The sequence below is a fragment of the Verticillium alfalfae genome, genomic scaffold (genome assembly GCF_000150825.1).
Source record: "Verticillium alfalfae VaMs.102 supercont1.7 genomic scaffold, whole genome shotgun sequence".
NCBI classification, from domain to species: domain Eukaryota; kingdom Fungi; phylum Ascomycota; class Sordariomycetes; order Glomerellales; family Plectosphaerellaceae; genus Verticillium; species Verticillium alfalfae.
In genome coordinates, this window is record NW_003315032.1 from 518500 (window position 1) to 533565 (window position 15066).

The 15066-nt window shown below is 55.5% G+C and overlaps 4 protein-coding genes across 4 annotated transcripts; 2 read left to right on the plus strand and 2 right to left on the minus strand.

Moving 5' to 3' along the window:
* Positions 1-99: 99 nt before the first annotated feature.
* On the minus strand, positions 100-1437 carry VDBG_05991 (predicted protein; the record flags this gene model as incomplete). The annotated part of the gene is made up of 1 exon (XM_003003503.1): positions 100-1437. The coding sequence occupies one exon, from the start codon at positions 1435-1437 to the stop codon at positions 100-102; it is 1338 nt and encodes a 445-aa protein (XP_003003549.1).
* A 5138-nt stretch (positions 1438-6575) lies between these two features.
* Positions 6576-8327, plus strand: VDBG_05992 (zinc finger transcription factor ace1; the record flags this gene model as incomplete). Its single annotated transcript, XM_003003504.1, has 1 exon — positions 6576-8327. One exon carries the CDS (start codon positions 6576-6578, stop codon positions 8325-8327), a length of 1752 nt encoding a protein of 583 aa, XP_003003550.1.
* A 316-nt stretch (positions 8328-8643) lies between these two features.
* VDBG_05993 (zinc finger transcription factor ace1) lies at positions 8644-8901 on the plus strand (the record flags this gene model as incomplete). The annotated part of the gene is made up of 1 exon (XM_003003505.1): positions 8644-8901. The coding sequence occupies one exon, from the start codon at positions 8644-8646 to the stop codon at positions 8899-8901; it is 258 nt and encodes an 85-aa protein (XP_003003551.1).
* A 1892-nt stretch (positions 8902-10793) lies between these two features.
* On the minus strand, positions 10794-14243 carry VDBG_05994 (helicase C-terminal domain-containing protein; the record flags this gene model as incomplete). Its single annotated transcript, XM_003003506.1, has 2 exons — positions 10794-14021; positions 14085-14243. 2 exons carry the CDS (start codon positions 14241-14243, stop codon positions 10794-10796), a joined length of 3387 nt encoding a protein of 1128 aa, XP_003003552.1.
* Positions 14244-15066: the final 823 nt, after the last annotated feature.

Genomic DNA, 15066 nt, shown 5'->3' on the forward strand with positions numbered 1-15066 from the left:
ATTCTGGCTTTGGGTAGGATACTGAGGTTTTGTCTTTCGTGCTGCGATGTGCGCGGAGAGACGGTGATGAAATGCCCCTGCTTGGTGTACCCCTCGGCTTCACGCCAGGCGTTTGACGCCGCTGTCTTCTGTGTGAGTCTTTGCTGCATCTTCGATCCAGGTACTGCCATCAGAATCGTCATCGGATGAAGAAGAGTCCCAGGCCGACTGTCCCAGTGGTGTAGGAGGCATCGCCATGATGATCACATTCGAGACACCCTCGGCGGGCACTGCCATTGTATTCTCCTTGTCAAACCACCAGCTGTCGCTGCGCGTCATGTCATGTTCACGTTCCACATCTCGGTGCTCTCTGTCGCTGCGCTCACGCTCGTCAGTCTTGACCCGTAGCTCGCCATCACTCTCGGGGCCTACCTTGCGATTCTCAACGCAAACGACTCGGCCTCGAGCGGGATGGCCCGCTGTCACGGGAATCTCCTGTCCTAGGGTCGCATTCTGGCGAACGAGCCTCGGAACGCCATGTGTGATTTCGACAACGTTGGCACGCGTGACCAGAGCGGATGCTAGCGGGAGTACCTGGCCGTCACCAGCGTCATCGCCAACGATGGTCCCATTCGAGATAATACAGCGAAGGCTAGGTGAATAGGAATCATGTTCGCCGTTCCACTCATGACTGTCCACATCCCTGGAGGCCATGTCTCCATAGAAGTAGTCATCCTCTTCTGCCGGTTCATCATCGCCAAAGTCGTACACCGGCTCTCGGTAAAGGGTTGCAAACCTGGACAACATACTGGTGGCAGACAATTTGTTCTCAAGAGAGTTGCCGCACAGCTCGGGATACAGGTGCGATATCCCCATTCGCCTCCGTCTCGGCTTCGAGCGCCGCATGTCTTCATCAGCATCTACTGATATGGAGGCCCGACTCCGTAAGCTTGCCTCTTCGGCAACACCCATACCTGCAGCTGGTGGTAAGATCAGGTCGGCTGCGAGGGACACTTCCAGCTCCGTGCCAGCGAGCATGTCCCTCAGCGGCTCGAACCGCAGCCTTGGCAGCGCAGGCGATGGCTTTTCCAGCGGCGTGGCAGGTCGAGAGAGCGCCTCTACTCGTGCTGCGTCCCTGGCTGCGAGGACCCGGGACAGCGTCTCCTGTCCAGGAGACGCCAGCCATCGCAGGACCTCGTCTTCCCCCTGTGTTCGTGGACTGCGCACAAAGTGGCCCACAGGGTCAGTCGGGGTCGTGACGAGTGTCTCTGGGCTGCGACTTTCAAGGCAGGTCGGTGCTTCTCTCAAGCCATGTGTGTAGTATGCATCGAATGGAGAGGCAGCTATAGTGCTGGTTATGCCATCGACAGTGGCATTCGGGGTCGGTCTGGGCTGTGGAGAGAACCTGTTGTTTTGGAGCGGCGCCGCGCGCTTCGAGGAGATCCAGGGTAACGGCATTCTGTCTCGTCTCTGACGGTGTGCAATGAAGTGGCTGGGATTGTTCAGAGTCGTGTAGATGGTTGGACTGCACTTGCCCCGCATCGCAGAGCGATCGTTCTGCACTTATCGACATGGCGAGAGGCGTCTTTCAATTCCCATGTTCACGACGAAGGGCGCCATCGAACCGTTGGTTCGTCTCAGTGTTGGGACTTGGTCAGGTCAGTCTCGTTGTCCACAAAGGGGTTCCTGATATGGAATGATGGGTGAACAAACATGCTCTTACACGTGGATAGACATAGGGGAGATGTTTGACACAGCAGTCGTAGTCACGACAGGACTGCAGCATACAAGTCGTGTCTTGGGAACCGAAACTATCACTTGCGAGACGTTCTGGAGAGTTCTTGTGAGTACCAGAGGCTGTCTAGGCTGTCCTTGGTGCGTTCATCTGATAAAACGTGATGGGCTATCGGTTGGCCATCTCACCAGCCTAACAACACCTGACCGTTTCCAGGGAGAGGGGGCAGTGCGGATGTGTCCGTCTGCAAGACCTCTCATCCTGCGCGTGGCACACTTGACATGTCAGGCGTAGAACAGACAGTTCAAGACCTACCGTTAAGCCAAACAGACACCTGAGATGCATCATTTCAGTGAGTGTCTGGATATCTTGTTCAAAAGCCTAAGATTATGGACTTTCTTTGACCCCTTGCAGGCCAGAGTGGTATGCATGTAGCAGCAGCCTCTTCTCCGGAACGAACAAAGACAACATGGGTCATTGTTGTTGTCTTTCTCTGGCCATGTTCAATCTGTCTGCAGAAGAAGCTGGATCAGAAATCAAGAGAAATTGGTTCTGACACGTTGCTGCCGCCTATGAACCAGTCAGAAAATCACTCAAATATTTACGATCCTGTCATGATACATGGCTGAGGTTGTCTCCTCATTCGCTTCAGTCTGAACAACAGCTGAAAAATGTGCCTGAGACGAACCTACATTTTTCGCAGATGCAAGCATCACGAATGTTGGCTGTATGAATGCGCCGACTTCAAGACGAAGACTAACATGATCCGCTACCTTCTTTTGTCCAAGGTGCGATACTTGATATGCGGCAACCTGCCTCAGATTGACTACGAAGTGTGGGATGCAAAGTGCTCCAAGTGCTGGACTGCACTCGTGGATAATGTCGGAAACCGCCACAGCTCAGAAGAGACAATTGGTGCTGGAGAATCAGACTCGGAAATGCTTCTCAAGGAGCAGGTTGTTGACCACAGAACATGGTAGGTCAAGCCTCATGCTCTCGGGGTGGCTATTTGCTCAACCAGGCACGGACAGCTTGTTTGAGTCCCTGGAGTTGACCAGGACGACGTTGACGATCCGGAATTGCTCGCCAGCGGCGGCCATCTGGTCTAGCCAGACGCTGTCCAGCCGATCATCGCCCGTTGATGGCTCTCAAAGTAGTTATTCGACCGGCCACTTACCGCACAACCAGAAATCGCCGACTGCGAAATCGCTTGAGCTAAACGCACCCGACGAACCAAGTGCTGGTTTTCGCGAGTCTGACGGAGAAAAGTCGTCAACCTGGCCGGAATCGAACATCGCGCGCAAGCATACAGCCAATACTAGACAGGCCGACATATGGCCAGACGGATCAACACACGCAGACTAGGCCGCCGAAGCTCCAGGCCCGGGGCGATACCATAGCACGCGCACAGGAGGCGACCACAAGACCCTGGAAGAATGCACATCAATAGCCAAATGCAGACACTACAGGGAGATATCGGGATGGAGCCGGGGATGACTCTGTCCCGGTTCCTGGATGAGGTAGAGCTCCTGTGGATGAAAGCTGGCCCGGAAACCTGAATGGGTCCAGGAGAGTGGGGGCGGTTGCTCTCTTCAGCGGATGAACCTTTCTCGCCGGTCTTCGTTGGGCCGGACCAGAGGACATTTGTACCGCATAAGCAGGACATGACGGTCAGGAGAACGTCATGGATAGCGCTGTGATCTGTACGATTGAACATGGATTAAAGCACAGCGAACTGTTTACGAGTTGAGGGCCAGCACCGGTTGGGAGGCCCGGTCGTATCGGCATGGTTCGGACTCGGTGACGGATGTGGAGGGGCCAGGTGATCTACTGATGTGACGGGGGTCAATTTGGCGCAGACCGCGTAGGGACATACGTGTCCGCCAAGGTCAGTAAAAATGTCGGTGCCTTGGGGTTACACTACTGCAGCATTTACGCTTGCTATCGCTGCGAGGCGTTTTGTTTGGCGACCGAGCGATTTGGCCTGATCGACGGCGAGCGGAGTTCCTGGCAGGCTGCCCGATTTCCGCCGAGTTGATTCGTCACAAGGTGGTCGTAGGGCTGACAGGGGTTGATGAGCCCAGCTGAAGAGAAAGCAAACAAAGCAAGACGGAGTGCAGGCGCATACGTGTCGTCTGTCGTTTTCGTTCACTGGCCTTTGGGGGCTTTGTAGACCCTCCTCGAACTTGCTCTGTCAACCTGTGAACCATACATCGATCAACATGGGTAAGACTTCTTCAGTATGATCCTCTCACGCAGCGACTTGGCAGGTGACGAGCAGCTGGCCCCAAACCCTGGTCCATAGTTCCTAGGTCTTCCACGTATCTCCATAGTCTTGGCAGCCCTATGCGTGGAGCGCACCAGCGTGCGAGTGGGGGGTAGGACAACCTCACAACCTCACAATCAACCAGTAGAAACTGCATCAGCAAGTGAACCAGCAACTCATATTTGGTGGCCAGCAAAAACACCATGTCTCATCGAGGTGATGCCGCGGACAGCAGTGTGGCCCTGGGCGTTCTGTGCAAGATCGGGCCCCACCCAGCGGGACTGTTGAGTGCCGCGACTGGGTGACAGACGAGAAAAATTGGCAAGCAAGCAAATCAATACCAACATGAACCTGCATGGGAGCTCCAGTCCTTGTTTTGGAGGGGTGGCCTCGCCCCCCGCAGGGTTGGAGAGGACGGTGTCATCCGGCCAGTTTGGCCTCAGACTAGGATGAGGAACGTGGAGCAATAGTGTGCATGTATGTTCTCCTGTGGTGGGTGTTGAACCTGCGGTGGCGCATGGGTGAGTGATGGGGGATTGTGACGAATAACCAGAGCGTATTCGCCCAACGATTCAATCTCGCCTAGTCGCCAGCAACCATGGACAGCTTCGTCGGAGACTGGCCAGCCGGCGAAACTTGCAGAACGAGGGCGCGGCCATGCAGGACCGCAGGACTCTAGGACTGCAGGACTCGAGGGACCGAATAACAGGTCGAGAATGAGCTGACTTCGAAGGCAGTGTATGTCAAGCGAATGCTCCAGGGGCAGGCGACTTGGGGATGGTTTGTTGGCAGGGCTGACCGTTGGCCTCCGTCGGAGTACCTAGGCAGGGGTCATTTGGTTCTGTGGATTGGACCGTGGGCCCGGTGGAAGCGGGCGTCGGTGATAGGTTCAATGTCACCGCTGTCGAATGGTGCACATCTGGACCATTCTCCTGGCGTTCTGGTGTTGCATGTTTCGTGTGAGCATGACGAGGACGTGGTGGTTCCTTCGTAGCTGGCCGCCGCCGAAACAGATGGATTTATGCTCTGTCCCTGTGTCTCTCGGTTCCTCTTGATGGCCACCGCCGTGCGCATGTCCTGCATCAGGACATCGGATGGCGGATGAATTGAATGGGGAGTGGGTTGACACGGGACGAAGGAAAAAAGAGACTTGACCCAAAAAGAGCGTCGGTAAAGGGATGGCCAAGCGTTGTCGCCAGGAACAGGCGCTCAGTGGCTCGAGGAGCGAGGCGCATTACTCGTCGCCGGAGCTTGCACCCAGCCGTTGGGGGCGGTGCCCAGCAGATGACATCGATAGCCCGCTGTTAGGGATGCTGCGGTGTTGACAGCCGGCCAGACTAACAGGAAGATCCAGGAGGCATCCACTTGATGGGCTGACTGATGCTCCTCCACTCCCCTACCAGAGGCTACTTTCGCTGTACCATGTACGGCACCAAGGGCACTGAAGCGTCCCCCCCCCGAGCGGATCATTAGTGTCTGATCCTCTGAGCACGCTCCGCCTCCCTGGCCTGCAGGGTCTGCATCTGATTGGATTGGGTGGGGCCTGGTTTAGGCAGCAGCCTCCCCCCTCCCATCAATTCCGGCGTCCTCAGTCTGCCACGACCGGATGCTTTTCTAAGCAAACGACCTCACCTCGTCTGCTCTCCCCCCCCCCTTGGCCAATTCCAACCCCCAACGTCCCTCGACCTGAACCCCGAGATCTTCTTGTTCGTCCCTGGATTCTCGCTTCTTCCTCACTCCGCCTACTTCCGCAAACCCCGTCAGGACAACTTGTTTCTTCTCTGCTACCATCACCCAGCAACTGAAAGAGCGTGAAGAGACACGTCGTCCTCAAGAACATCTTTATCCGTGATTGCACCCGCCCCCCCTTGTCTTGTCGACTCGAGCATCGCGAAGCATCATATCCTCCATTTATTCCGCCCACTTCCATCCGCATCTTCGCTTTTCGCCAGCGCGTCTTACGCCAGCCAGCACGTCACTCAACTCAACGCAAACTAGGTAGCAAAGGCGCAACTTCGGGCGCCATTTTCCCACTTGTCGCTGGCTGTTGCTCCTTTGCTCCTGGGCAAGTCCTCCTCTGGCCCCTCCCCGCCCTCCAGGCACACCATTTTGGCATCGACATATATCCGCCTTCTCGCGTCTCTCTCCATCCTCTCTCTTCCAATCGTGCACTTTCCCCGGCTGTCCATCAACATCGACGACGCTCTTGCTGTCGAGTGCCTCGCCGTTTGATCACGTCTGCGAATCGACCGTGAGTGACGCTCGCCCCTTCTCCTCTTCCTCCCCTCCTCTTCCTCTCTGCCTCGCCCCTCAACCCATTCCCCCACGTCTGTCGCCGCCCTCGCCGAACTCTCCCGTTCCTCACTCCTTCATCCACCAATACACTCTCTACCCTCTCTGCCAAGTCTAGGACTACCGCACGCACCCATCCGGCGCGTGGGTTCCCCAGACTTCTCAGGCAGTGACTCACTTCCCGACACCTTCCTTCGCCTCACTCGCCGGTAGCCCCTTCCAGTCCCTTGACTAACCCTGGTGGTGATACCAGAGCTGGCCATCGCCCGCCAGTATCCACCCCCCCCTTCCGACACTTTCGTCATGTCGTGCCAGAACCCTCGCCGCCGGTCCCCTGTGACCCGCGTCGGCGACGCTTCCAGCAATGGCCTCACCAGCCTTAAGACCAACATGACCCTGCGCAAGGGTGCCACCTTCCACTCGCCCACCTCTCTCGACTCTTCATCCATCGACGCCTTCATCCCCCCAGCTCTTGGTCGGTCGCAGACCAACCTTGAAGACGTTGTCGGCGCTCACGTCCGCCGCATGGAGATGATCGTCAGCGGTATCGAGACATCACTCAATCTGAATGATACCCCAAGGCCCGCCTCTAAGCCTTCGCGTGACGAGTGCCTGCCTCGCACAAACGGCTTCCTCGGCCGCCCTACTGTCGACCCCGCCATGGCAAAAGACACCAAGACCAGCGGGGAGCGCCGCGTCCTGCGCCCAAGACATCGTCGCTCATCGGAGCAGCACGCTTCGGACAGCGGTCTCGGCACCTCTCTGGCCTCTTCCGTCGAGAAGCAAGCCCCCAGCATCACCTCCAAGACCAGCAAGGCATCCGCCATTACGCGCTCGGCTGCCGCTCCGTCCAACACCATGACCAAGGTCTCTGGTCTGAGCTCCAAGGCGGTCAGCCGTGTTCACGAACACGTTCTTCGCCCCCTTCGTGCCAAGCCCGAGCTGAAGGACTTTGAGCCCATCGTCCTGGACATTCCCAGGCGCATTCGTGACAAGGAAATCATCTGCCTCAGGGATCTTGAGAAGACTTTGATCTTCATGGCACCGGTAAGTCAACTCTTGTATCAACGCAGCATTTGGGGAGATACTTATCGGTCGTTGATGAAGGAGAGGGCCAAGACCGCCGCCTTGTACCTCGATTTCTGCCTGACGTCCATTCGATGCATTCAAGCCACCGTCGAATATCTCAGCGACCGCGAACAAATTCGACCGGCCGACCGACCATACACTAACGGATACTTCATCGATCTCGTCGAACAGATTCGCCAATACGCCGGACAACTTGCCACTGCCAAGGAAGCCGGAGTGGAGGGGCGTGAGATGGACGTCGACCCCACCGACGAGGTCAAGCTGTTCGGTGGCATCTCGCAGAACGGCCGCCCCGCCGAGCTTGTCCGCGTCAGGAAGGACGGTCAAGCCATCTCCATGGCTACTGGCCTCCCCGTTGACATGGATGAGGACGGCAAGGATTTCCCCAGACTGAAGCGCTCCCTGAGCCAGCAGCTGGCGGACGACGAGGAGATCATGCGGTCCATGGCTCGCAGGAAGAAGAACGCTACGCCGGAGGAGCTCGCTCCCAAGAAATGCCGTGAGCCTGGCTGCAACAAGGAGTTCAAGCGTCCCTGTGACCTGACCAAGCACGAGAAGACGCATTCTCGTCCCTGGAAGTGCCCCGTCAAGACCTGCAAGTACCACGAGTACGGCTGGCCCACCGAGAAGGAGATGGACCGCCATCACAACGACAAGCACTCCTCAGCGCCCCCCATGCACGAGTGCCTGTTTCAAGCCTTGCCCTTACAAGTCGAAGCGCGAGTCAACTGCAAGCAGCACATGGAGAAGGCCCACGGATGGCAGTACGTCCGCACCAAGACCAACGCGGCAGAAGCGCCAGCGTTGCTGGAAAGCTCGGGCACAGCCGACCCCTCAGCTCGGCAACATGGCAACGCCCTCGAGCAGCCACAGCATTGCTACGCCGCCCGAGGAGAGTACCAGCCTCTTCCCGACTTTCAACCACGACGACTTCCCTCACTACGTCCCGGCCGAGGAGTTTGCTGACACCTGCCTCGGACCCATGGGACAGCCGCCCATGACGCTCGAAGGTATCGACTTCAACGACCTCGGCGTGTCTCCCACTGACTACAACACCCCTTCTACCGATACATCCTACCCATACACCTCCTACCAGGATGGACCCGAGTTTGTCATCAACAACGATGATATTTACGGCGCCCATGTCCAGATCCCGACGCCCGCGTGGCCTGACAAGATGATGGCCGGCATGCAGAACTACGTCCCAGTGTCTGCTTGCGAACCTCAGATGATGCCCGAACAGCTCGCCCCACACATCTCCCCGATAGGTCAAGGGAATGCCATGCTCTTCACGCCCAACTCGTTGGCCGAGGTTGACGAAGGCTTTGATGATTTTGGCGGTTGTGGTGACGATTTCACCTTGTTCCCCGTCAACGGGCTTGACAAGGACGCACAGTTCCAGACTCTCTTCGGCAGCGAGATGCCCAGCAGCGGCCTCGGCTTGTCTCAGGGCGCCTCCCAGGACTTCTTTGGGAACGGCATGGACTGGTCCAGCATGGACTACCACACCTACTCCCAGCAGCCCCAGCACCAGCAGTAGAGTCATGTCGCGATACTTTACTGACTGGTTGGTATGGGATGGCGTGTTTCTTTTACGTTCTCTCCAGAGATTGCCGATACGATGACTTTCGATTTGGCTCATGATGTTACGATGAAGACTTGTTTGACAATGGCGTCAAACACACAAGGAGTGTTTTGCTTTTGTTTCCTTGGCTTGCTGTATATTTACACTCTTCTCCATTTGACCTCTTTCTTTGACGATGTCTCAGCTCAAGAAAACCTGTTGCTCGAGGAGATAGCCCAATGTGGCAAGATGGCGAGAGAAGGGGGACGGGAGGGTCGGACCGAGCCAATCAACCAGGCAACAGGACGTCGGACATGTTGCTTCCCCCTGTCTGGATATTTGTCGATAGCTTGGAAGGATTTGGTCGATTTGCTGTGCCTTGAAATGGCTCTTGGGATCTGGTAATGGCACGAAGCCACAGAGAATGCAGACCCTCTCACTTGACCCACCATCAAAGTGCCATCCTGCTGCCTCTTGCGTTGTTGTGCATTGAAACCGTGCTATGAGTTACAGTAAAGGTATTGAGAAGAGCATGCGCTTTGGTCGAGCACGGCTGGCTGACCGATGAGAGGCGAGTCGATGCCTCGCGGAGGTCGTATGGGAAGGGAAGCCCCCGAACCTAAGATTTGACGTGGTAAGGAGGATGAACAGAAACTCAGAATTCCACCAAAAAAAAAACTTAGGTAGCACAATACAACAGGATTAGATAGGCCTTCTTCCGACCAAGATGACTTGCGTGGAGTGACACAGGTTGTCCGTTTTCGCCTTGCATGGATGAACGTGCATGGATGGATTGTGAGGGGCAGCTGCATGAGGCCGCCTGCCAGCTGGCAGATTCCACTCCACAATTGCATCAGGGAGAAAAACCTGAGTTGCAGCAATTTCCTACTCTTTTCCCCCTTCACACTCGTCACCGTCACAACCGTGCCAAAGACCGAAAACCACACCTCGCATCGCCAGCGGCTTCTCGCTTCCTTTCGCCAGCGAGGAGCCCCGTCTGGCCGCCCCCAAACAGGTAAGCCCTTTTTCTCTATCTGATTTCATTCTCCCTACTGCTTTCCCCCCCTGTCCTTTCCAAACAGGAGGAGAAAACAAAACAAAACAATGGCCTACATGATGAGATTCGCATCAACCCCCTCAAAATCATAGGAAGAGCCGTCTGAGACGCCCCGGGCCGCTCTCCTCTCGTGCTGCTGTCTCTCCCTCGCTCCCAGCCTCTTCGGGGGATGGGGTCACCGAGGGGTGCGCGGCGCGTGGAGTGCAAACGGTCCCTCGGCTTAGCTCCCGCTGACGCTGTCGCGCTCGCCCGGCTTGGGGATGGGCAAGACTCGCGGAGATTTGGCACCGTCGCATGCGAATTGTCTCCGTGGTAGGTCTGCCGCCCTCGGCTGGGGGGTTGTGATGGGCGGTGGGGGCGGTGGGGTCAGTTGTGCTTATAATCGGGTTTCTGATGTGGCTTTTTCCAATCACCGCGGAATGTTTCTGTCGTTCTGTTGCCATGAGCCGGCGGCTAACTTTCGCAGTAGTCCAACTTGACTGTTGGTGACGGGGGGCTGGTTTGATGTGTTTTGTTATTTGTTGGGTTGGAGAGACAGGGGCGTGATAATGACGTGTAGCTTAACAACTAATGCGAACACAATTACACAACGTGCACAGAAAACATATACCAGTCCAACCGTATGCATTGTCTACGTACACCGGCTCACGTGAACTGATTTCTATAAGTCTGGGGCTTGTCCGTCCGCCGAACAGCAAGGGTATCTATCTATCTATACATCTTTCTGAACACATGAGCTTTCCAGCATCGGCACGCTTAAAAAAAAACACCCCAGCCTAGTCCGCATGATCCCCAGCGCCTTGTCTTAACACTAGTAGTCGTCCTCGTCACTCTCATCAATAACGGTCCGCCGGCGAATGTGCCGACTGGGCTGCCCGCGAGGCTGAAGATCGTCGTCATCAGCCTCGTCAAATTTGTTCCTTAAGTCATTCATGTTCTCAGACGCGTCCGAATCATCAACAACCGTAGCCTTGCCTAGCCTTGTCGTCTTGGTGGCCAGGCCTGTCCTTGCCGTCACTACGCTAAGGTCAGGCAGGTCGTCTGTTGAGTCCTGGGTAGCTGGCAAGGACAGGGGCTCGAAAAAGGGCTTCATTTTCGTCCTTGTTGGAACTGGAGTTGACGTAACACTCGACGGCAGGTCATCTGACACGTCTCTGAGGCTCGAGATGGGATGATCGTCCCCGACCACAAAATCGAGCAAATCGGCCCCATCATCAGATCCATCCGTGTCATCCATGTCGCTGTCTCGGTCACAGTCGTCACCCAATTCATCGCTGTTGATGCCGCCTCTCTTTTGAGGCGCTCGCTTCTTCGGCTTTCTCCCTCGCGCTTTTGGCGCTGCAGCTTTCTTCGGCCGACCACGCTGAGGTGCCTCGCAAACTGTATTCTCCGAGTCGTCTCCTTCTTCCGCATCAGACACTATGTGAAGGGGAACCTTTGTTGCTGGTCCATTTGACTTGCGTTTCTTCGCCCGTGGTGCTTTATCAGGCCCATCATCGTTGAGCCCGAGGAAATCAGACTGCCTTTTTTTGGTGACTTTTGGTGGCCGCTCATCATCGGTGTCAGGCGCAAATGGCGGGAACGGGATATCTTCCCATCTACTAGTGTCCTGGTCTCCATACGGCTTGTGCCACTTCTTTGCCGGATCTTTGTACTTCTTGGTCCAGGTCTGCATAAGCTCGACGTACTTCTTTGTCCGCGTGCCATGTTGTACCTTGCCGACGGGCCTGAGACGTCGATTGAGTGCTGGATGGGCATTGATGTCGACAACCTCAATCTCCTCTACCTTGCTCCGGTTGAAAGGCAGAGTCCGATAATTTCGATCCAGCTCCGCCATCTGGCGCGTGTTGAGCAGCACAGAGTCTAGTGGGGGTATTTCTGTCAACCGATCGAGCTCACACGGCGCTGCTGGCGTAGCCTTCTTCGGCGTCTTCTTCTTAAGGCCCTTCGACACAGATCCATCCAATAATCCTACGCGCGAAGCCGTGACGAAACCCGTCTCCACGCCGTCCGGCATGTGGAACTTTTTGGGTGGCATCTTCTTCTTCGCGGCCCCCGCCTTTCGTCTCCCCGGTTCAGGAAGTGCTGTGTTCTGGGTGTTCTCGATTGGAATCTCGATCTGTTGCATGTCGACCTCGGGTCGAATCTCCCTCGGAACGATACGTGCCGATAGATCATGGCGAAAGTTGAACTTACTACCCTCGCAAATCAGGGCCTGCATCGCTTCGTAGTTTTCTCTCGCTCGGCTGAAGCTCTCTTCTTCCTTGCCTCGCATGAGGAGTAGGACGACGTTGCCCTCTCGCTTGCGACCTGTCCGGCCCATCCGCTGCAACATACGGATTGGGGACGAAGAGGCGTCATAGCACACGATCAAGTCGACTTGGCCAATGTCCAGACCCTCCTCGCCGATGGACGTGGCAACAAGAACATTGTACTCGCCCGTCCTAAACTTTTCGACAGTTGCGATCTGTTGAGCTTGTTTCATGCCAGCTGACCGCTTTCCCTCGGCTTGGCCGACGAAGACGGTCGGCTTGATGAGCGGCTTGTGGATGCTCAGCGCTCGTACAATCTCCTCGGCGCTGTCTCTGTATTCGCTAAAGACAATGGCGCGGGTGGCTGAACCCTCCTTGGCGTCCATGAAGTGATTCAGCATCGTTTCGGCCAACTCGGCCAGCTTTGGGTGGCCGACAAAGCTGGGTATGCGAAGCCACCCCTCGATTTTTTGCATCATGTCCTGAAAGCTGGGGTCCGCGACGAGCTGTTTCTTGTATTTGGAACCCTTCTGCCCCTTCTCCTCCACATCGCTCCTGAAGTCTTTGAGATTGTCGAAGAACGGTTTGATGCCGTGGAAGTTGAGAAGCTTGATCGAATGTGCCAGCGATTTCAGAATGGCGAAGATGGCCCGCATCATGTGCTGAAGTGGTTGAGGCACATGCCGCCCCGCGCTCTTCATCCAGTCTTGTTCTTGCTTCATAAGCCCAAAAGTGGTGATGGCCATGGGGTCTCGGCCGTAGTAAATGTTTTGCTTCGTCAATTTGTCCATCATCGGCTTCAGGGCTTTCGTGAAGAGATCTTTGATCTCGCACATCTCGTACGATGGGTCAATGATGCGTTGATCAATATTCCGCTGATGGACATACTGGCGAATGTCGATGGAGTCTTCTGTGCGAATCTCGGTGTGCGATATGCCTAGGTTGTCAATGACCTCTTGCACCGTCTCGACCTTGGAGCCTGGCGTGGCTGTCAAAGCCAGTACCCTGAAATAGGGGTTAAAGCGCCGCATCTGCTTGACCACCTTGGCGTATGCATACTCTCCTGTCGAGCGATGAGCCTCGTCAACCACTAAAAGTACAATAGACTTTGGATCGGCGTAGCCTCTAGAGATGTCGTTGAGTAACGTTTGCGGCGTCATGAAAAAGACGCGCTTGGCTTGCCATTCATCAACGCGAGTAGCTGGGGTAACGTCACCCGTGAGCATGGTAGTCTCCGATCGAGATATACCGACAATGTTGAAGCAGGCATCGACCTGTTGCGCGACAAGCGGCTTGGTCGGCGCGACGAAAACAATTTTGGCTGTCTTGGTCCAGCGGTGAAAGTTGAGCATGACCGTGGCGGCGATGAAGGTCTTCCCAAGACCAGTTGGCAAGGCTACCAGAGTGTTGTTAAATAGTCCATTCTTCACAATGCTGTACTGATAGTCTCGGACAGCGCCGAGGTTCTTGGGATAGACCCATGTCTTGAGAGCTTCGTTGTTTAGTTCGTGATGAGTAGCTTCGACAGGCTTGTCTGCACGATAAACCCTTCCGAAACCAGGGTGTACGGGCCTGGAATCAGCATCTTCTTCGTCATTGACAGTGCCACCGAAGAGGGTCGTCTGACGAAAGCCGTTCGATGATGTCCGTCCGAAGGGTTGCCGCGGTGTTCTGGGTGGTGCCGCGACGACCGGGTCCAGGTCCGGCGATGATGAAAATGCAGCTGCAAGGAGCTCATCCATCTCACTGGCTTTCATGACATCCTGGTAGTCTGGCGCACGAGCTGTCTACGTGTGCTTTAGTATGAACATTTCAAACTGAATGCTGAGAACAGCACGGTATATGCTTACGTTGATAGTTGAAGGGTGAGTGGCTGACAAAGACCTCGAGGAGCTTATTGTATTGAAATTTGCTCGAGATGCGCTGGACCCAACTGCCCTGTCGCTCTGGCTGAAAGCCTCTGCCAGATCCTCATCAGCAATGTCGTCATCGTAGTCGTCAGAGTCCATTGCGAAACAGATCGGAGCGCCTTATGAGAACACGCGCCGTGAGCCTTCCGCGGCGGAATCCGACACTTAACGATGGTGATGGTGGTAAGTGAACCGTAAAAAATATGTTTCAGTGGGCTATATGTGCAGATGGACATTAGCGACTCCGGGTGGCCAGCATGCTGTCACATGGTCAGATGGTTCACGTCGCTCGTCTTTACAGTGGCCACTCTTGACGCGACCCCTGCCAATGTTCGACGCGAAACAGCCTCCGAATCACATGACCAAGATCCCATTGTCGATGAGTCAGCTTCAGCCTCCAGGGATCGAAACTGACTGGGTTACTCTAGGCAGTTCCTTTCACTTGGCTTTCTCAGGCTCTGATTGGTGTGTCGCGTGCCCCACAGCCTGCCTAAGGTAACTTACGTAGGTAGCAGCATGTGCAGAAACCCAAAGCGTCATGCCTGCCCAGGATTTCTTCAAGAACCTTGACCATCCCGTCACCCGCGAAACTCTTGTGAACACAAAAGACACACACATACATCGCTGGTTTTGTCCGGACAAAGGGGCTATTCACCTCACCCCACGAAGGAAACGAAACAACCTGCGAGTACTCACACGCGAAACGAATTTCGTCACGAACCTGTGGCGCAATTGCCAACTGACGACTGTCTGCTTGCATCGATCCGGCTTGACCTTTGACGGTTGATCCTTCCAATCGTCTTCCAGCGAATATCCATTACCAGCATCTTCCTCGGAAGAACCACGCAGCACCAATACATTACTCGCCAGATTGGTCTTACAGCCGCCAAGTCTGAAGGCCGCTTCAAGGAAGAACCTGAAA